Source organism: Equus przewalskii, chromosome 7 (genome assembly GCF_037783145.1).
Source record: "Equus przewalskii isolate Varuska chromosome 7, EquPr2, whole genome shotgun sequence".
Taxonomy (NCBI): domain Eukaryota; kingdom Metazoa; phylum Chordata; class Mammalia; order Perissodactyla; family Equidae; genus Equus; species Equus przewalskii.
The window spans coordinates 20,891,387-20,911,707 of record NC_091837.1 but is presented as its reverse complement, the minus strand read 5'-3'; the positions used below and the strand labels follow the sequence as shown (position 1 = coordinate 20,911,707).

The following is a 20,321-nucleotide window of genomic DNA, read 5'->3' as shown; positions in this document are numbered from 1 at the left end:
TGGAGTTTCAGAATCTGCATTTTGACGAGATGGCCACATGATCTGTGTGCACATGAAGTTTGAGAAGCCCTGGCATGATGCACATGAAACCGGCTTCTAATTTTGTCTCTGCCACTTTCTAGCTGTGTGACCTTGGGCAAGTCATTTAACTTCTCTGTGCCTTGCTTTCCTCACACGTAAAATAGCAGTGTCTACCTCCTAGGGTTGGGAGGCAAAGCACTTCGTACCCTGCCAGGCGTATCGTAAGTGCTGTATAAGTACAAGCTGTCATCATAAGTCACTTGATGCTCAGGTCAGCCTGCGCTGGCTGGATACAAATGTGGAAAGTGGGCTGCCCTCATTCATTCATTCATTCACTCATTGGTTCAACCATCGTGTGTGAACACTCGCTCTGGGCCAAGGGACATAGCAAGGAATGGGACAGACAAGGTCCCTGACCCAGGACCCCATAGTTCAAGGGGCAGCCAGAGATGGACTCACAATTAACTAAGTAGTCAATGTGGATAATCTCACAGTTACTTATACATGTGACAAGCGCTGTGCGGAAGTACAGGGTTGTTATTAGAAGAAATAAAATGGACGGTCAGAGAGGCTTCCAAGAGGAAGTGATAAGTCAGCTGGAATTTTGAAGCATGAGGGGAATCTTGGCCGGTAAAGTATGTGTGTGTGTGTGTGTGTGAGAGAGATCACAAATACGTGTGTTGGGGTGGAGACTGTATTCCAAGCACAAGGAGCAGAATGTGCAAAAGTACTGAGGCAGATAGAACTGGAACTCCAAGACCTGAGTAACCAGAGCAATGGTTCTCAATCTTGCGTGTGCGTCAGGATCCACAGGAGGCCTTGTTAAAACAGATTGTTGGGCTCCACCCTCAGAAACTCTGATCCAGTTAGTCTGGGGCAGGGGCCCAAAGATGTGTGTTTCTAACACGTTCCCAGGTGAGCCTGATGCTGATGGTCTGGTGAGTACACTGAGAGAACCATTGAAGGAGAGCGTTGAAAGCAAGACCAAGAGGGAGGGGGCTGGCCCGGTGGCGCAGTGGTTAAGTTCTCATGTTCCCCTTCGGCGGCCCCGGGGTTCACTGGTTCGGATCCCGGGTGCGGACATGGCACCGCTTGTCAAGCCGTGCTGTGGTAGGCGTCCCACATATAAAGCACAGGAAGATGGACACAGATGTTAGCTCAGGGCCAGTCTTCCTCAGCAAAAAAGAGGAGGACTGGCAGTAGTTAGCTCAGGGCTAATCTTCCTCAAAAAAGACCAAGAGGGAGAAGAGGTTTAAGGTTTCACTTGGGGCCAGATCACGCAGGGCGTGGAAACCTCGTGAAATGGGAACCAATTAAAGGTTTTAGAGAGTGGAGTGGGAGTGGCATAATCAGATTTATGTTTTAGGAATGGCACCATGGCTGTGGTGGGGAGAACAGATCACAGAAGGCGGTGAATGAAAGCAGGGAGATTATTAAGAGGTTACTACGGTCCCCTAGGGGAGATGACGGTGACTTGAAGATGGAGAGAAATGGGTGGATTCTAGACATGTTAGGGAGGAAGATGCAATAGAATTTGGTTGGATCACTGATTATCAGGGGAGGAGGGGGTCGAGGAAGACCCCCAGATTCCTGGTTTGAGCAAGTTGGTGCCATTTCTTGAGAACAGGAGGAGGTACATTAGAGGATGGGGAGCAGCCGAGATGGAGTTCAGTTGAAAGCACAAGTTTGAGACGCCTGTGAAGACATCGAAGGGAAGACATCATGTAGACAATTAGATGAGGAGATCTGGAGCCCAGGAGGCAGTTTCCTTGGAGGAGGTGACAGGAGATAGAGAGGACTAGATAAGGTTCTTAATCTGCAGTCAATAGAATAGGTGGGAGATATGGGATATGGGTTCTGTGATCTGAAAATGCATCAGAATGTCATGTGCATGTGCCTCTTTCTGGGCAGGGGTCCAACAGTCATCATTAGATGCTCAAGAGTCCGTGACTCAAAGAAGGGTAAGGCCGTCAGCCTGATACTGTGGGAGATGCTGGTGCTTCCTGGTAATAAGGTGCTTATTACCCTGTCTCTGCTTCCAGGCGCCTGGTGGACCGTCTGGAGAACATGAGGAAGAATGTGGCTGGAGACGGGGTGGACCGCTGCATACTGTGTGGAGAACAGCTGGGGATGCTGGGCTCTGCCTGCGTAGTGTGTGAGGACTGCAAGAAGGTACCACTGCCCTCCTCTTCTCTGCTCATCACGTGCAGAAGGGCCAGGCCTGGGCTTGAGCCCTGAGGGTCCCTGGGTCTTGGGGATGGTGCTTGGATCCTGAAGAGTAGTTGCCAGAATGTGATTCCTTCTGGGATGCTGCCATGCCTGGCTGTCTTCCGAGGTACCCTGATCCTGGTTCCTCCCCTGGGAGTCACTGTGACCCTTCTGTCCTCTTGGAGCTCAGCTCTATCCAGGATGCACTTGGGAGCTTGAAGTAGGACATGAGTTACAGTTGAGCATGCAAGTCCCCTGGGTGTGGCTTAGCAAGTTATGCCTCAGGCTAAAGAGCATGCCGGGCATGCGTCTACACCTCTGTGTATGTGGAAGGCTTACCCAGCATTCTCTTACCCTGGGTTATAGTGCAAGTGACTTAGAAAGCCCTTCTCCAGCCATGTGAGGACCACCGGGCTTCTTGAGCCTTCATTTGTGAAGGGGCCTCCCTGTACTTCTCCACTCTGTACCCTCTCCTCAGGCTGTCTGCCCTCAACAATTCTAGGACAGAGATACGACTATCCTTGGTCTGTCTAATTCCCAGGAAAGGAATTCAGGGAACAACCCAGCTGGAGACGTCCATAACATCACTTGGCAATTCCTGCTTGTGGTCCAAGCATTTAGAATGCGATATTGGGGAAAGTTTATCTATTTAGAATGAGATACTGGGGAGAGTTTATTCCTAAAAAACTTGTCTGTTGCACCCAGATAGTGAGAATTTTGTCACCTAGTAGGCTTTCCTATCTGCCTTGACTCCAGGAACTCAGCCAAAAGTGTGATGCTGCATCACACAGCTGTGGCATTTACTCACATAACTTCCTTCTCCTTGAAGAGTTGGACCTGTAGTCTGAGTTGTCTCAGATTCATTTGGGAAAGGAAGAAAAATAAATTAGTAAACAAAATGGATATATGGCCTCTCCTCTTAAAAAAATCGTGACAATGATCTCCCCTGTATGGGTGCTGAAAACTCAGACCCCACGGGGACTCTTGGGGAATTCCTTCATCCAATGCTTGGGGGTCATTCCAGTTCTTGTTATTGAAAATTAAGACCCAAATTGTAACTTTATTCCAACCAGCCTTTGTCATGGGAGGGAGGTGAGACAAGGAGAATTGTAGCTCTTTACATCCACCAAGACAGAATGTATCTCCATTGCTACCCTTCCCGGCCACTTTTCCTGCTCACTGGCAGCTCAGAGCCTGGCCTATGTGAGTGTGCACTGGACTATGTTTTGTCCCTAGAATGTCTGCACCAAGTGCGGGGTGGAGACCTCCAACAACCGCCCGCATTCCGTGTGGCTCTGCAAAATCTGCATCGAGCAGAGAGAGGTGAGTGCACTGGCCCCATCTGGAGGACCTCCAGTCTTTGTCCAGTTCTCCCTTCCTCTTGGGGACCAGGGAGACAGGGTGGCAGTTGGGGTCTGGGGAACCTGGTCAGGTATGTGTCTTAAAGGGTTGGTATAAAGGGAACCAGTTCAGCTGTGAACCCTGGCAGAAAAAGTCCCTGAGTTTTTGAGTGAATTTGGCCATGCCACCTTATACCAGTTCATAACCTTTCTGATATTCAACTTTCTCCATCAAGAAAATGCGTATACGCAGGCCCTCTCTCTTGAGTGTTCAGGGATATTGTGTAAATCAAATAAAAATTGTAAAAGACAGTGTAGTGGTAAGAAAAGTGTCCTGGCTATTGTGCCAGTGTGCTGTGGGCAGGGAGCACAATTCCAAGTCCGCACTCACGAAGGCAGGGGCAACAGTGCTTGGCTGCATGTCTTCATCCTCTACGTCTCCACCCCCAGGTGTGGAAGCGTTCTGGGGCGTGGTTCTTCAAGGGCTTCCCCAAACAGGTCCTCCCACAGCCTATGCCTATAAAGAAGACCAAGCCCCAGCAGCCCGTCAGCGAGCCCGCCGCTCCTGAGCAGCCTGTCCCCGAGCCCAAGCACACCGCCCGCGCTCCAACGCGAGGTAAGACAAAACAGCTTCTTTCAGGACCAAGGACAGATGTTGGTAACTGGTCTACCTGGAGGACGTCCTGACATCGTCAGATCTGTTTTTCTACCCAGTTGGTGGACAGCCAGCCTCTGGCCTGGGGTCTAGGACATCTACGGCCCCTTCACAACTCACCATGAATCATTATCAAGAGGGCAGCACAGGGAACTCTCCAGCAATGCCAGGCTGCCAAAAGGCTTTGTTGTCATCCCTGATGGAGTATTTAGAGGTACAGAGGCGGTGGAAACTAAAATTAGGAACTGATAGAGACTCCTACAACCAAAATACACATGAAACCCACGAGAGATTAGGGGCCCCTGATGTTTCTTCTATCAATCATGGACAAATCTGAAATTGAACTAATTAAAAGTGAAAGATGAATAGAAAGGAAATTAGTAAAAGAAAATTCCCACTACTGTAGATATTATCACTATTATCCAAGTGTCATTATTAATTATTAAATTTATCATGAAAAGGGAGAGGCAAAAGAGTAAAAAGAAAAAAAGCAACCACAATAAAAACACATTTTAATTGAATGGGGACACTAGGACTGACCAGATGAGATCCTCGCAATAATTTCCGTTAACACTAAGTGATAAATCATCAGGTCTGAATGACGGTTCTGGCATTGAGTGCAGGCAGTGCTTCTGAAAGGAAGATCAGAGTTGAAGGTCTCAGAAATTGAAGTGCCCAACCATATTTCCCATAAGATAACTTCTCAAGGTACCCAGTGCAATGCCTGGCACTCAGAAGGCATCCAGCAAATGCTTTCCTCCTGAGAGGGCTTGAGCAATTTCTGCTCCTTGCAGAGAATCGCCAAATTGTCAATACACACTGCGTCCCTGAGGAGCCCCCTGTTCCACCACTGGAGCATTCTTCTTTCTGGTTAAGAGTTACTCTCTCTAGGCTAAGAAGATTGCGCAGCGTATCTGTCAAGAGCTTGGACATCTGAGGCCAGGAGGGCCTGAATTTGAATTCTAGCTGTGCCATTGACTAGCCCTGTGAGCTCGGGCAAGTAGCCTAACCTCTCTGAGATTCATTCCTCATTATAAAATGGAGTTAATAACTCGTTGGGTTATTTTGAGGATTAAATGAGATACTACATGTAAACTGATCTGCAGAGTGAAGTACTTAGTAAGGGTTGGCTAATATTATATAATGTTAATCATCTATATACAGACTCATAAAGATGCACATGTAAACAGTATGAATTAGCTTATTGGATAAACTCTGGACAAAACAAATGACTCTGAAAATGTAGTTGACGTAACACCCATGCACCTCACAAGGAAGAAGTAACATCACCACTGTGGCATGGTGACACCTAAGAACTTATTGGTAGTAAGATGCGGTGCTGGCGAGTGTGTGCAGAAGTGGGGACTCTGTGTCTGTGGGGAGGACAATAAGTCACCGCCAGCCTTTTGGAGAGTAATATGGCAGATTTATTAAAATTTGAAGTGTATATACCATTTGATCCAGCGATTCCTCTCTGGGACTATATCTAACAGCAGTACAAGTACCAACATGAAAAGATACATGCATAAGTATATTTGTCGCATCATTATTTGTGGTAGCAAAAACACTGGAAAAAACTAAATATTCAGAAATAAAGGAATTGTTGAATGGATTATGATATATCCACACCATACTATAGTAAGCATCTTTTAAAATGGAATGGTGTAAACGTACTTTCTAGTTTTGGAATTATGTCCAAGATAGGTGCTTTCAATATTCTTTTAGCAAACATTTACCCGAAACCGATTGAGTTCCAGGGTCTGCTCTATGTCCGAGGGATACAGGGGTCAATGGAACAGACAAGATCCCTGCCCTCATGCAGCCAAAATTCTAGTAGAGGAATCATGCTCAGCAAACAGCAAATACCCATACAATATAATATGAGGTAGTGATACACGCCCGGAGGAAAATGCAGCAGGTAAAGGGGACAGATGGTGACTGGAGGCTCCATGTGGGATGGAATGGCCAGAGAAGGGCTGACGGGGAGGGGCTCTTTGGGGAGACCTCTGACTAGAGTGGTAGAGCGGGCCCGTATCGTGTGCAAAGGGCTTGAGGCTGGAGCCGGCTCAGTGAATCCTGGGGAAAGCAAATTAAGCAAACAAAGTAGATTCTAGAACCATTTGTAGACAACAACCCCAGTTTGTTCTTTCTTAGGGCTGTGTGTGCTCATATGTGTTTGTGCGTGAAAGGAAATACCGTGAGCCTATAAATGGGGACTCCATTAACTGGGGGTTGGGAGGGGAGATTTTAATTAATAAAAAGTTGTTGGGGCTGGTGGGTGGCCCCTTTGTGAGCTCCTTGAGTAATGGCTTTCCAGAAACCGTTGAACAGTGCCCCGCACCCATTTTCTCTCTCTCCAGGTGACACTGAAGACAGGAAGGGCCCAGGCCAGAAGACAGGTGGGTCCTGCCGACTCTCTTCTACTTTGGGACAGGAGTCCCTTCAGTCCATTCCCCCGCTGCCCTTCTTGCACTCAATTCACACTTTCCCTTCCAGGCCCCGACCTGGCCTCGGCTCCTGGGCGAGGAAGCTATGGGCCTCCCGTGCGCAGGGCCTCCGAGGCGCGAATGAGCTCTTCTAGCCGCGACTCAGAGAGCTGGGACCAGGGCCATGGCGGGGCTGCCGGTGACTCCAACCGGAGCCCAGCAGGTGAGAGAGATGGGCAAATCCAGACAGGCTTCCTGGATGAGGAGAATCCACGGGAATGGGGAGGACAGTGTTTTTATTCATTTGTTCCTTCAGTATTTATAGAGCACCAACTGTGTGCCACATTCTGTTTTAGATACTGGTTCTAGTCTATGGTAGAGGAAAGCCAGGATCGGAAACAATTCTGTCTCACAGTTTTGCTTATATCCTTTTCTCGCTCCAACGCCATGTGTAAGAACAACATGACGTTTTTGCCCTCCTCCTGAAAAGCTCTGGGGGAAATGCCCCTCGGCTTTGAGCAAAGTAAAAACACTGCCCTCTCACAGGTCCATCCAAGTTCTTTCTTCCCTTGACAAGTGGCCTCTGCTGGTCCGTGAAGATGGGGGGGTCAGCACGGCCAGATGTCCCTCACAGGTGCTCCCATCTCCCTGGGTGCCCAGCACCTCTGGCCTCACTCACGGTGCATGGGTGTGGCAAGAGTGCCCACCAGTGGGAGTCCTTCAATCCCGGCCTTTGAAAGAGATGTCTACTAGACGGGGCAGATCCCTGCTCCTTGACCCCTTTTGGGAGACCTCAGAGCAGCTTCATTTCTTCGTAGTGAGGGCATGAGACCGGACCTGAGTTAGACGGGCTGACTATTTCAGTCCCATGTTGACCTCTGGCCTTCTCTTCCTTGATAGTGGGTTCGTGGCTTAGCACCTCAGTTCCTTTTCTTCTTGGCAAGAGAGCTAGGCACATGCTCTGTGCTGAATTGACAGCCCAGGCCCTCTAACGAACCTAAGATTCAGGTGGGCAAAGAAAGATGAATTTCTCAGATCCACCACATCAGAGAATGTTTACTGAGTGCTTACTATGTGCCAGATGCTGTTCCAGGCTCTTCACGCGTTATCTCATTTAATCCTTATCACAGCCCCAAAATGCAGGTACGAAGACTTTTCTTATTCCCATTTTAGAGATGGAGAAACTGAGCCCAGAGAAGTGATGCCACTCGCTCTAGGCCACACAGCTGACAGCTGGTTAAAATGGAAATTAAACCCATGTCTGTCCAACACTAAAGCCTGTGCTTTTTGTTTTTCTCTTCCAGAGGTGAAGTTTTGTGGGTTTTTTGGGGGGGTTTTTTAGATTTTTTAAAATTTTTTCCTTTTTCTCCCCAAAGCCCCCCACTACATAGTTGTGTATCTTTAGTGGTGGGTCCTTCCAGCTGTGGCATGTGGGACGCCGCCTCAGCATGGCTTCATGAGCGGTGCCATGTCCACACCCAGGATTCGAACTGGCGAAACCCTGGGCCACCAAAGCGGAGCGCGTGAACTTAACCACTCGGCCACGGGGCCGGCCCCCAGAAGTGAAGTTTTTATTGGCAATGCTTTTTTAAAATCTTTTTTTATTGTGACTAAATATACACAACATAAAATTTACCATTTAGCTATTTTTAAGTGTGCAATTTAGTGGCGGAGAGTATGTTCACATTGTTGGGCAACCGTCCCCACCATCCATCTCCAGAGCTCTTTCGTCACCCCAGAGTGAAACTTTGTCCCCATTAAGCACCCCTGCAACTAATCGACTTTCCATCTCTAAGGGTTTGCTTGTTCTAGACGTTTCATGTAAATGGAATCACACAGTATGTGGGCTTTTGTGGCTGGCTTGTTTCACTTAGCATACGGTTTCTGAGGTTCGCGCGGGTTGTAGTGTGTGTCAGAATTTTACTCCTTTTAAGGCTGAATAACATTCCGTTGTAGGCATAGCCCACATTTCGTTTATCCATTCATCCACTGATGGACATTTGGGCTCTTTCCACTTTCGGCTATTGTGAATAGTGCTGCCATGAACATGGGTGTACCAATATCTACTTGAGTTCCTGCTGTCAATTCCTTTGGGTATATACCTAGGAGTGAAACAGCTAGATCACATAATTCTATGCTTAATTTTTTGAGGAACCACCATGCTGTTTACCACATCAGCTTCACCATTTTCACATTCTCACCAGCAACACACAAGGGTTCCAGTTTCTCCACACCTTCACCAACACTTGTTTTTTTCTGTCTGTCTGTATAGAACCATCCTAATGGACGTGAAGCTGTGTCTCGTTGTGGTTTTGATTTGCATTTCTGGAACGATTGGTGATATTGAGCATCTTTTTACGTGCTGACTGGCCATTTGTATATCTTCTTTGGAGAGATATCTGTTCGAGCCCTTGGCCCATTTTGAAATGGGGTTGTTCATTTTCTTTCTTGTTGAGTTACAGGAGTTCTTTATATACTCTGGATATTAACTCTTCATCAGATATATGATTTCCAAATATTTTCTCCTATTCTGTTGCCCTTCACTCTGTTGATTGTGTCCTTTGATGCACAGACATTTTAAATTTTGATCAAGTCTAGTTTATCTATTTTTTCTCTTGTTTTCTGTGCTTTTGGTATATCATATCATGCCAAAGCCAACGTCATGGAGTTTCCCCTCTATATTTTCTTTTAAGCATTTTCTAGTTTTAGCTCTTACATTTAGATCTTTGATCCATTTTGAGTTAATTTTTGGAGAGCAAAGCCTGTGCTTTTAGACTCTGTATTATTTTTGCCTCCCGAGGGAAATGACAGCCACACGACATTCCTAAGCCAGGTTTGGATCCTCTGTCCCTTGGGAGTCAGTGTAAATGTTCCTCTCATCTGTGAAGCTTCCAGCATCTGCCTGCCCCACCCTGGGCCGAGTTCATCGCTCCCTCCTCTGAGCTCCCAGGGTCCCAGCACATGTCCCTAGTCTGCATTTCTCACTGTAACTCCAACAGCTTGCAGCCTGCATCTCTCTCCTGGTCGAACGTCAGGAACACGAAGACAGGGGAGCAGCAGATCCACGTGCCTTAGTGCGGGTTAAAACTCTTGCTTCCTCTGCCCCGTTCCAGACCTTGTAAGTCAGAATCCCTGGGGTTAGGGCTCCAGACTCCACATTCCTTAAGCAAGCTCCTCGACTGATCTCAGTGAAGGCTGAAGCTTGAGAACACTGCTTAGAGCCTGAAAAGTCAGATTAATGAGTTTGGACTTTTTCCCGAGGGTGCCCGGGAGCCACAGAAGGATTTTGAGCAGAGGAGGGGCCACCATCTTATATTTTTATATCACTCACTCAGCACACAGATGGCCATGTAATAGGCATTCAGATCCTGGTGGCACTGAGGTTGGTCAAAGGGGCCTGGTGCTCCAAGACACGTGTCTCTGCCACCCTCTTCTGCCATCTGAGGAGGCGTGATTGCACCCCTTCCTGATCTGCTGGAGTCCAGACACCCTTGCCGTGGAATATCAGTCACGCCGGCAGCCCTCAGTGGGGAGCCAGAGTAGAGCCAGAGTCCCGTAGGGAGTGCCAAGGATGGCTTCCCACTCCAGTCCTGGCCCCTTGACAAGGATCAGCTCAGCTCTGCATTTTCCACTTGGTATCCCGATGCCCCCAGCGCCCCCTTCTCCGAGGTCTGCGACCTGGAATGAGGACCACGGCATAAACCAGAATTGTTCTGACTTTTCTTTATGCCACTAAGAGGTCTTTTCTGCATCAATGTCCCTTTCCCGTTGGCACACCCCAACTCTGTGCATCTTCAGGGACGAGCACAAAGGCCACCTCCACACGAAGCTGTCCCCATCGCCCGGCTGGAGGTCGCCTCTTCTGCCTCCATCCCCTGCGATGTTACTTATTTACATACCTGGTCATTCCAGTCCAACGCTAAGTGCGCAAACACCAGAACAAAGACTGTGGGGTCAGGTCCAAGCTCTGCCGCTTACCAGCCGCGTGTTCCCATTTGACAGGTCAAGACACCGGGCTTCCATTTACGTGTAAAATGGAAATAAGAGCAGTAAGCATTCTTATCTCCTTGGGCTGCTGTAAAGGTTTAAGCGACCAATGCTGGTAAAGGGCTCAGCAGAGCCTGGCGCACGGTGGGGCCGCGTGCCGCCTACTCTCTGTCCACCTCCTGGAGCAGGATAATCGCTAAGGACGTGGCTTCCGGAGTCAGATAGACCTGGACGGAGGTCCTAACGGCTTCCTGGCTGTGTGACCTTGAGCACACTTAACCTGCAGTCCCTCAACTGCCAAATGGGCACCGTACTACCACAGGCGACATCACGTTGTGAGAGTTGCATGAGCTGATGCTCAGGGCCGAATGCGTCTGAAGCGCTCAGCGGATGTCATCTATTCTTGTTCTCTAAACTGTCCCTGGGTGACGGGCCATGTGCTCCTGGAGGAACGAAGGTGGTGTTTTCTCCATCTTTGCACAGGGACTGGCACCTGGTAGACATTCAATGAATACTTGTTGAATGAATAAGTGAGTGAATGAGCAAGGACCCAAATGAGCAAACAGTAGTGCCACTGCAGGACCCTGAGACGGGACCTGGGGATTGGTAAGCCCCCAGCCAGAGGTGGCAAAGCGCTGTCTGTCCTTGGCATTCAAGCCTCTCTCAAGGGAAAAAGGCTGGATTCAGGAAAGGTGGGATCCAGCCCAGTGAGATGAGAGAGGTGGCGCCTCGTTCCAGGAATGTCACACCTGCGTGCCAGGAACTGCCGGGTGCATCATCCCATCAGTCCCCTCGCAGCTCTGCAGGAGGTGGTGGCACCCAGTGCTCTCAGGCCGACTCCACCAAATGCCTGAGTTCAAACCCTGCCTCAGCCACTGACCAGCCAAGGGCCAATAGGTGAGCCCCTCATCCCTCTGTACCCTAGTTTCCCCATTTGTAAAGTGGAGATAATAAAGCGCCCACCTCTGGGGGTGTAGACATTAAATAGATTCTTATATGTAAAGGCCCTGGCACATGGTAAGATTAAATAAATGTTAACTCATTATTATCAAGTGAGTAGAGTTGTTGCCTCCATGAGGCGTCTGAGGTTCAGAGAGGGTGAATGACCAGTCCAAAGTCACACAGCTTATAAAAGAAAAGCTGGGATGCAAAGCTGGGTCCCCATGCAGCTGGGGCCCAGATGCTCTCAGTAACAGTACCGTAGTATCAACACCTGACAGAGTGGAGTGTTAACTGCAACCAGGTGCTGTTCTGAGCACTTGGTGTGTATTGTATGTTGTGTCTCCTCCACCACCCTGTGAGGGTGGGACTATTATCCCCACTGAACAGATGAGGAGGCTGAGGCCCAGAGAGGGTAGGTCATTTGTGCAAGGTCACACAGGTGGAAGCAACATCACAGAACCTGTGCTTTCAGCACCCGTGTGGCTGTGACTTGCTGGAGGGTCTGAGTATCGGAGAGAGAGAACGCACGGGGGGAGGAGAAGAGGGTCTCACAGAGCTGGGAGCATCGGGGGCCGCATTCAGTTCAAATCCAGAGGGCCCTGCCTGCTGCCGGCTGAGCGGTGCCCTGCTTCTTCCTGCTCCTACTGTGCGTGTGTGCGACATGACGGGCTGTCTCCTCTCCCTCCCCCTGCAGGTTTGAGACGGGCCAACTCAGTCCAGGCCTCCAGACCTGCCCCCGCCTCGACGCAGAGCCCAGTGCCCCCTCAGCCTGGGCAGCCAGGTACCTGCCACCCACCCGCCCGGGCCGTCACTCAGCTGTGACCCCGACACCACCTGGCTGTGCTCGTAGAGCCCCTGGGGTTTCCGCAGAGCTGCAGCCACCACCACACCCCAAGCTCTCCTGAGGCCCTGACGCTGGGGAGCCCTCTGGGCTGGGCAGCCGGGTGGGGCGGGCAATGCGAGAAGTGACCACGCTTCCTTCCCCAGTGTGTCCCAGCTCAGACATCGTCACTGCACTGTCACAGTTTTTACCACACGCTCCTGCCACCTGCCCTCTTATTTCCTGAATATCTTTCTTCAAATTGACTCACTTTCAAACCATAACTGAGACAAGTTGCCATCACAAACTCATCAGGGAAATTTTAAGGACGTGGGACTTTAGTAAAGAGGCAAATGCTCCCAGAGGGTGTGTGGGGTTCCAGAAGAAGGGGGGGGGGGCAAAGAGATGAGTAATGTGGGACAATCTAAACAAACACAGCTTGTGTAAAACAGTAGAGATAGTGCCTAATTGGTGCAGTCAAAAATGTGATATTTTTTAAAAAACCTATAGTCGTGGTATACACGGGAAACCAGTATTCCATGCCGTAAAGAGAGAGTGAATTCGTTTGCTGGAGCTGCCGTGACAACGTGCCACAAACTGGGCAGCTTAAAATAACAGAAATGTATAGTCTCTCGGTTCTGGAGGCGGAAAGCCCGAAATCAAAGCAGGGCAGGGTGGGCTCCTTCTGAGGCTGTGACGGAGATGCTGCGCCAGGCCCCTCCCAGCTCCTGGGGGCCTCCGGCCCTCCTTGGCTTGTGGATGGCATTCTCCCTGTGTCTTCACAGCGTCTTCCTTCCACGCAGGTCCCTCTCTGTGTCCCAATTCCCCTTTTCATATAAGGACATAGTCCTATTGAATTAGGGCCCACCCTAATGACCTCAGCTTAACTTGGTCATCTGCAAAGACCCGCTTTCCAAACAAGGTCACATTTACAGGTGCTGGGGGTTAGGACCTGAACGTCTTTTGGGAAACACGATTCAGCCTGTTGCAGGAGTAATAATAAAAATTAATGTAATGGAAATAAAACAATGCAGTGAATTTCTGGGCGCTCTGGCCTCCTGAGGATTCTGAGCCGGAGGCCTGTTCTCTTTTGTTCAAAAGGGAAAGTCACAAAGAGTGAAGAATTGTTACAGACCAAGTAGCGCTAACAGACTTTCTCCGTGATGGAATCAGTGTTGAAAGGCAATGGGAACGGGAGAGACTGTCTCACTGTGTCGTTGACGTTAGTTCGTGCCCCATCCCTGTGGCTCTCCCCCACGCCCCGCCCCTCGGGAAATGTAGAGAATCCCCTGGACAGGTAATGACCCTACAGCAGTGGTGGACTCAGAGTGTAACCTTGCCCTCACCTCGCAAGCGAGTCTCACTCTGTTTGTTCATCAACATCATGGCAGCCAGTGAAACACAGAGAACGGGGGCCACCACTCCCATTCCACACAGGAGGCAGCCGGGGCCCAGGAAGGAAGCTTTGGGGCCTTTCTGACCCCAGAATTCCCCAGTGGGGCCATTCCTGCAGCCCCAGATGCCTCTGCCCATCACCTGCTGTGCCGGGCCTGTGTTCAAGCCCAGGAAAGGAGGGGGGTGAGGACGAACCCCAAATGCTGCCACCTTCTCTGCTTCATCCTCCTTTCTCTCTCTTCCCCGCTCAGGGCCCCCAGGAGGCAGCAGACCCAGCCCTGGGCCAGCAGGACGTCTTCCCGACCAGAGACCAGGCAAGCGTGCACTTCTCCGCATGCCTGCCTGAGTGGCCGCCTCTCCCCTGCTTCCCCATGACAGAGCGGGGGGCTGCCCGACCTCCGCCCGGTCTGCACCCTGAGACCTGTGTGATGAGCTCTCAGGGGCCCCTCTGATTCCAAACCTCTGGATAGCCCATACCAGACCAGAGAGCTGGAAAACCACAACACAGAGAGTAGTTAGGAGCACACGCTGCTCCTTCACTTCCTCGCTGTGTGACCCTGGGCCAGTCACTTCACTCTCTGAACCTCAGTTTCCTTATCTTTAAAATGGGAATAATATAGAACCTACCTCTCAGGGTTGTTGGGAGGATTAAACAAACTAATACGTACAAAACCTTAGCACATGGCCTGGAACGTATTCAGTCCACACTAAGTGACAGTGAGTATTACACAGAATGTATATGTACCATCACCAGCAGTCACCAAGCTGCAACCTGTGTGTTGCTTTCTGACACACGGGGCACTGTTGTAAGTGCGATACACATATTAGATAATTTTAAAAGTAATGGAACTAGTATTTGAGCATGTTCAGGTGTCAGAATTCCCACTTTGTAGACGAGGAAACTGAGCTCACAGATGTTAACTTGCCGCAGGTCACACAGCTGTGACTCAGACCCAGGCTGTCCGGCTGAAGAGCCCGCCCCGCCGATCCTTCCCACCGTGAGGTCTGTTTTGCCGGCATCCAGATCAGCTCTTGCGACTTGTTATAAAATACAGATTCCAAGGCCCCACCACACGGCCTACTGGTTCTGGGGGGAGCCCCAGGAACCTGCATTTTTGCCAGCTTCCCTAGGTGGCTTTGACAAGGGCAACATTCTGAGAAGAGTGAGGGCATGCCGTGGCCCCCCCCATCGCCTGGGAGTGGCGCTCCTCCATTGCAGGGCTGTGGGCAAGGCTCGATGGGAGCCTGGCACACAGTAGGCTCTCATCACTCGGGTAGTGCTGTAGCAGTAGGACACAGGGACTCAGCTGCTGCTTTCCTGCCCTCTCCCCGTCTCCCCTGCAGAGGTGGCTCCGAGCGACCCCGGCTATCCCGGGGCCCCTGCCCCACCCCGGGAGGAGAGGACGGCGGCAGCTGGCGGCTACCCTGCAGTTGCAACCAGGGAGGACCGGACAGGCCACCCACCGGGCACCTATTCCCAAGCGTCTGCCGCTGTCGTCCAGCCCACCGCATCCCCTGCCCGCCAGCCCCCAGCCCCGGAGGAGGAGGAGGAAGAAGCCGACAGCTACGATTCGGATGAAGCAAGTAGGTGGCGCTTCACGGAGGGGTGTCTGGGAAAAGCCACCTCGGGGAATCAGGAGTGGCTCGGGGATAGACCAGTACACCCCGGGGCTCCCAACATGCCAAACCTTATCTATGTATTAGCCAATTATTCAAATACAAATCTGTGTTACTAAATTCACAAAGGACATCAGCTCTCTGAAGATGAGGTGCTGTATATATTTTTTTATTGTGGTAAAATACACAAAACATCAGAGCTACCATTTAAATCATTTTAAAGAGGATAAAACTACATTCGTCATGTGCATTCTGGAGGTTCCTCAACAAGTCAAACGGAATTATCGTATGACCCAGCAATTCCACTCTCAGGGATACATATGTGTGTTTTAATAATTTCCAAAACTCTTTAACATGTATCTTCTGAAAGTAATTTTTTTAACCATGATTTAAAAATTCCTGGACATTTCCTCTTGTGTCCATCAATTCAATGATTTACAAAGTGCCCGCTCGTGCCCCTCCCCTGGGACCCCGAGTCCTAGGGACGCACACGCGCACGTGCACGCACACACACACAGCAGTGGCTCTTCTCCTGGGTGTGGCTGGGGGCAGCAGGGGACAGCTCGGGGGGCTTCATGAGCTGGAGGGAGCAGGGATGGGCAAGTGTCTGGACCCGACACGTGTTGTGGGGTTGGGGGGACGTTTCGGGAGCTCCTGGTCAGGCAGAAAGACTGGACCCGCTCAGAAGACATGAACCAGGGGCTGTAAACAGTGGCATGAGTTTGGCCCGTCCTGTCACCTCTCCTCGTTGTAAAATGGGAAGCGAGTCCGGCCTCTCACGCAGGGCTGAGGGGAGGGTGAATTGAGGTACCACTGTAAAGCGTGTCATAATTAATCGTGGAAATCTGTCTTACTCTATGGTGCTAAACACGCCTGCGGAATTATGAAGATGTGGTGCGCACAACAGAAGTCGTAATAGTCAGGGCTTGTTGAGCACTTATTTTGTGCCGGGTGCCTTTCTGAGCGTGTCGTGTGCATGAGATCATTTATTCGTCCCAGGGGGCCTGGGCTCACTGCTTTTAGCGTTCAGGTGTCACAGAGAGGGAGGCGGGGCGCCAAGAGGCGCAGGGACTTGTCCAGGCTCGCACGGCCGGTGAGTGGAGGGGCTGTAGCAGATCAGAGGCCAGACCTGGGTGAGAGCAGCTGTCCGCTCTGTCCTCTGTGCTCCTCACGGGTCCCGGGCCTGCAGTCTCGGGGAGAGGAGCCTAGGGGGTCCTCCCCGCCATCAGCCATGGGCTGTTTCTGCTCTGGAAATGCACCATCTCTGTCCTGCCTTTCTGCATCCTGGTCCTTCCACCCGGAACAGCACCCACGGCTCCTTCCATCTGCCTTAAGTGTCTTTGCTGACCTGCCAAGCCTGGATGACCCCCCCGGCCCGTGTCTGTCCCTGTGATGAGCCATCCCCGGTGCTTTATCACAAGCCGTCTCCGTGTTCAACTCTCTACTCCTCACTCACTCACTCATCTCTATAGTTGACAAGGATTTACTGAGCGTCTACTGGGCGCCCAAACTAGTCTTCGGGCTGGGGATCCCACGGCAGAAAAATGACACACCGGGTGGCTGATCTAATGGAACCAGCATTCTGGTGGAGAGAAACAGGAAACATACCAACGAGTTCATTCCAAATAGAGATAGAGCACCGCGAAGGAGGTGAAATAGGGCGATTGACCGTGGTGGTGGCTGCTTTAGATGGAGCAATCAGGGTGGCTTCTCTGAGGAGGTGACCTTTAAGCTGAGACATAGATAATGAGAAGGTGTCAGCCACGTGAGGATCGAGAAGGAGAGCATTCCAGGCAGCAAATGCAAAGACTCATTTATTCCTTCTGCAAATACCGACTCTGTTCCCGGCCCTGTGCCCAGTGGTTCACAGCAGTGAATAAGACAGTCACTGCCCTTGCCCTGGTGGGACCCTCAATCCGGCAGGATGGGAAGTCATTAGCTAGGCAACTGCACAAATGATTAACTGATGGCAGATGTGCTGAGGGCTCCAAAGAAGAGGAGCGTCTACCAGGAGGAGGTGTCCAAGGCAGGGACTGAGTCTCTTCTCCTCCGTAGGCTCAACGCCTAGCCCAGACACACACAGTAAGTGTTCGGGAAATGTTTGTTGAATGACTGAATGAATGTTCTCTTGGTTCCTTCAGCCACCCTGGGTGCCCTGGAGTTCAGCCTTCTCTATGACCAGGACAACAGCTCCCTGCACTGCACCATCATAAAGGCCAAGGTGGGTGAGGGGGCCGAGCTGGGGACCACTCAGGCTCTCTGGCATGACTAAGGGACTCAGGGAGGGCATGGGGGACTAGGCCTAGCTCCCGTCTGTTGCTTTATCCATCTGTGACAGTGACAGCGATGAGAAGAGGGCAAAAATTAGCCACGGGGGGCCAGCCCAGGGGTGCAGCGGTTAAGTGCGCATGTTCTGCTTCGGCGGCCCGGGGTTCGCTGGTTCAGATCCCGGGTGCAGACATGGCACTGCTTGGCAAGCCATGCTGTGGTAGGTGTCCCACGTATAAAGTAGAGGAAGATGGGCACGGATGTTAGCTCAGGGCCAGTCTTCCTCAGCAAGAAAGAGGAGGATTGGCAGAAGTTAACTCAGGGCTAATCTTCCTCAAAAAAAAAATTAGCCACGGCTGATTCCTTTGTGGGGGGACTTCCTCGGGGGATGGTCCCACAGGGGTTTCACTTAACTGCAGCTGCCTCCCGAGAGTGGAGACAGCCAGCTTCAAGAGCCGGGATCTGCCCAGCCCCGTCCACGGCCTCTGGAGGGGACCACAGAGGTGCCGCCGGGAGGCAGTGACAGCCTGACTGACAGCGACATGCCCTCCGAAAGGCTCCTTCTGCTGATGTGGCTGTGGAGCCAGAGTGCGGCCTGTTGTTGCAGACACAGGGACACTAACGTGGGCGTCCGAGGGGCGGGAAAGGCACACCCGGGTGGAAGGGCGTCTCCACACTGCAGCCTCCGGGGGACTGAGCCAGCTCAACTGCAGACCCCCAGGAAAGCTGGATGATGCCAGCGCAATCCCAGGAAGTAACGGACTAGGAGTCCCCACACCCCAAGTCTGGTCCGTGTAGAAGAACATCCAAGACTCAGGAACCAGACTTCCTGGGTTCAAAGACCAGCTCCGCTGCTCCCAGCTGTGTGACCTGGGGGAAGCTGCTTCACCTCTCTGTGCCTCAGTGTGCCCATTTGTAAACTGAGGATAATAAGAGTGCCTCTCCCACAAGGATGACTGTATTAAAAGTGAGGTGGCCCCAGGTGCCAGCTTGCCCAGGACAGTCCCCAGCCGTGCCTGTTGCCTTGCTGGAATAATTAAGAGCTCCCCCTGCCACTCATAAAATGTCCCCGTTTGGATGATAAATGAGGCGTAAAATGTGTAACACAACTCCCAGATCAAGACACCTCCTGGCCCCGTCACTTCTTCAGTGAGCATTTATTGTGCACCTGCTGTGTGTGTGTATCACTGTGGCAAGCGCTTAGACGCATTTCCCGCCCCCCTAGAACACAGGGAGTGGGCCACACGCTGTCCTGTGCCGTCTTCACGGGACCCTCTGAGGTCGGGGTCACTGTTAGCTCCGCTGTACAGAAGGGAAAGCTGAGGCTCAGAGAGCGAGAGCTGGGTCTGCGTCCAGTGGAACAGTCTCGCTCTGCGCGCTAACCACTCCTTCACACGGTCTCCTCCTCCAGCTCCAGGAACAGGGGAAAGGACCCCATTAGCCCCCGGGGACAGGGTACGGAAAGCTCAGTGCTCGCGGGTGGGGCTGGTAACAGAGACAGAAAAGTGGGCTGGGTGAGAGACATTAGGGAGTCCTAGTAACTGATAAACCAAGCGAGCGGTCCCCGCCCAGGGACATTCAAAATGTGTAAAGACGCGGTGTCCGCCCATTGGCAACCTCACAATCCAAACGTTCATTCCAGAACCATCTATCAATGCCTGGTCCGTCCAAGGCCCCACCCCAGACCCTGGGATGCAGCGTGAGCCAGAGCAGGCCCTGCCCACGTGGACTGTCATTGGGGAAATTGGGGACCGGAGCATTTCCTGACTGTTATACACCCTCTAGAACTTTCTACAGACTATTTTGTCCCATTTAATCTTCACAAAAACCTATGAGGAAGGTTCTATCATCGTTCCCATTTTACACATGGGGAAACTGAGGCACGGAGCCATTGAGTGACTGCACCACACATCGAGGAAGTGGTGCAGCTGGGACTTGAACCCATATAGTCCAGCTCAAAAGCCTGTGCCCTTACCCACTAGCCTCCTCTGCCAGTTCCCTCCTTTGCCCCCCATCTTGTGGCTCCTCTTCCGCCCAGCGGTAGAAACATCGTTCACTCTCCTTGTGCCAGGTCAGAGCTCAGCCTTCACAGCTGCGATCTCGCTTAATCCTCCGAGAACCCCAAGAAGCAGGGCTGCATGGGCCCCATTGAACAGATGAGGAAACTGAGGCCCCCAGCGGCCACAGGACACAACATGTGGGATCCGGGATTAGCGCTGTGAGAGGGGACAGTGGGAGCCCAAGGCGGGACCCCTTCCTCGCCCGGGGCGTAGGGGGTGGGCAGGGTGTATCTGAGCCTCGGGAATTCTGGAGTTGTTCCTGTTAACAAGCCCCACTTAGCTCCCACCCCGGACAAACTCCCCTCCCCTACGGGGTCCATTTGAGCTCATCTCAGCCATCTGAGGGGCCGGGAACTGACTGATCCCCATCACACGGATGGAGACGCTGAGGTCTCAGAGTGAGGCCTCCTTTCCCTTGGCTCCCATCCTCTCCCACCCTTCCTATTCTGACGCAGCTCCTCCCACCCCGGCAATGACAGTCCAACCTTGATGGAGCGCTCGCTCTGAGCCAGGCACTGTGCCACGCACTTAACAGGCGAAATCATGTTTCAGTCTCACCACTCCTCGAAGCGGGTACTGTTC

The 20,321-nt window shown here is 51.5% G+C and overlaps 1 protein-coding gene across 4 annotated transcripts in view; it reads left to right on the top strand.

Annotated features, from left to right (window-relative positions):
- The window catches only part of RPH3A (rabphilin 3A), a 95,517-nt gene that overhangs the window by 60,987 nt on the left and 14,209 nt on the right, over positions 1-20,321 (top strand). For all 4 annotated transcript variants that reach the window (XM_070628846.1, XM_070628844.1, XM_070628845.1 and 1 more), the window contains 9 exons: positions 2,064-2,193; positions 3,466-3,552; positions 4,020-4,185; positions 6,585-6,623; positions 6,721-6,873; positions 12,274-12,360; positions 14,046-14,108; positions 15,139-15,378; positions 17,553-17,632. In XM_070628846.1, coding sequence (XP_070484947.1) covers positions 2,064-2,193; positions 3,466-3,552; positions 4,020-4,185; positions 6,585-6,623; positions 6,721-6,873; positions 12,274-12,360; positions 14,046-14,108; positions 15,139-15,378; positions 17,553-17,632 — 1,045 coding nt within the window. The remainder of the gene's footprint in view (positions 1-2,063; positions 2,194-3,465; positions 3,553-4,019; positions 4,186-6,584; positions 6,624-6,720; positions 6,874-12,273; positions 12,361-14,045; positions 14,109-15,138; positions 15,379-17,552; positions 17,633-20,321) is intronic.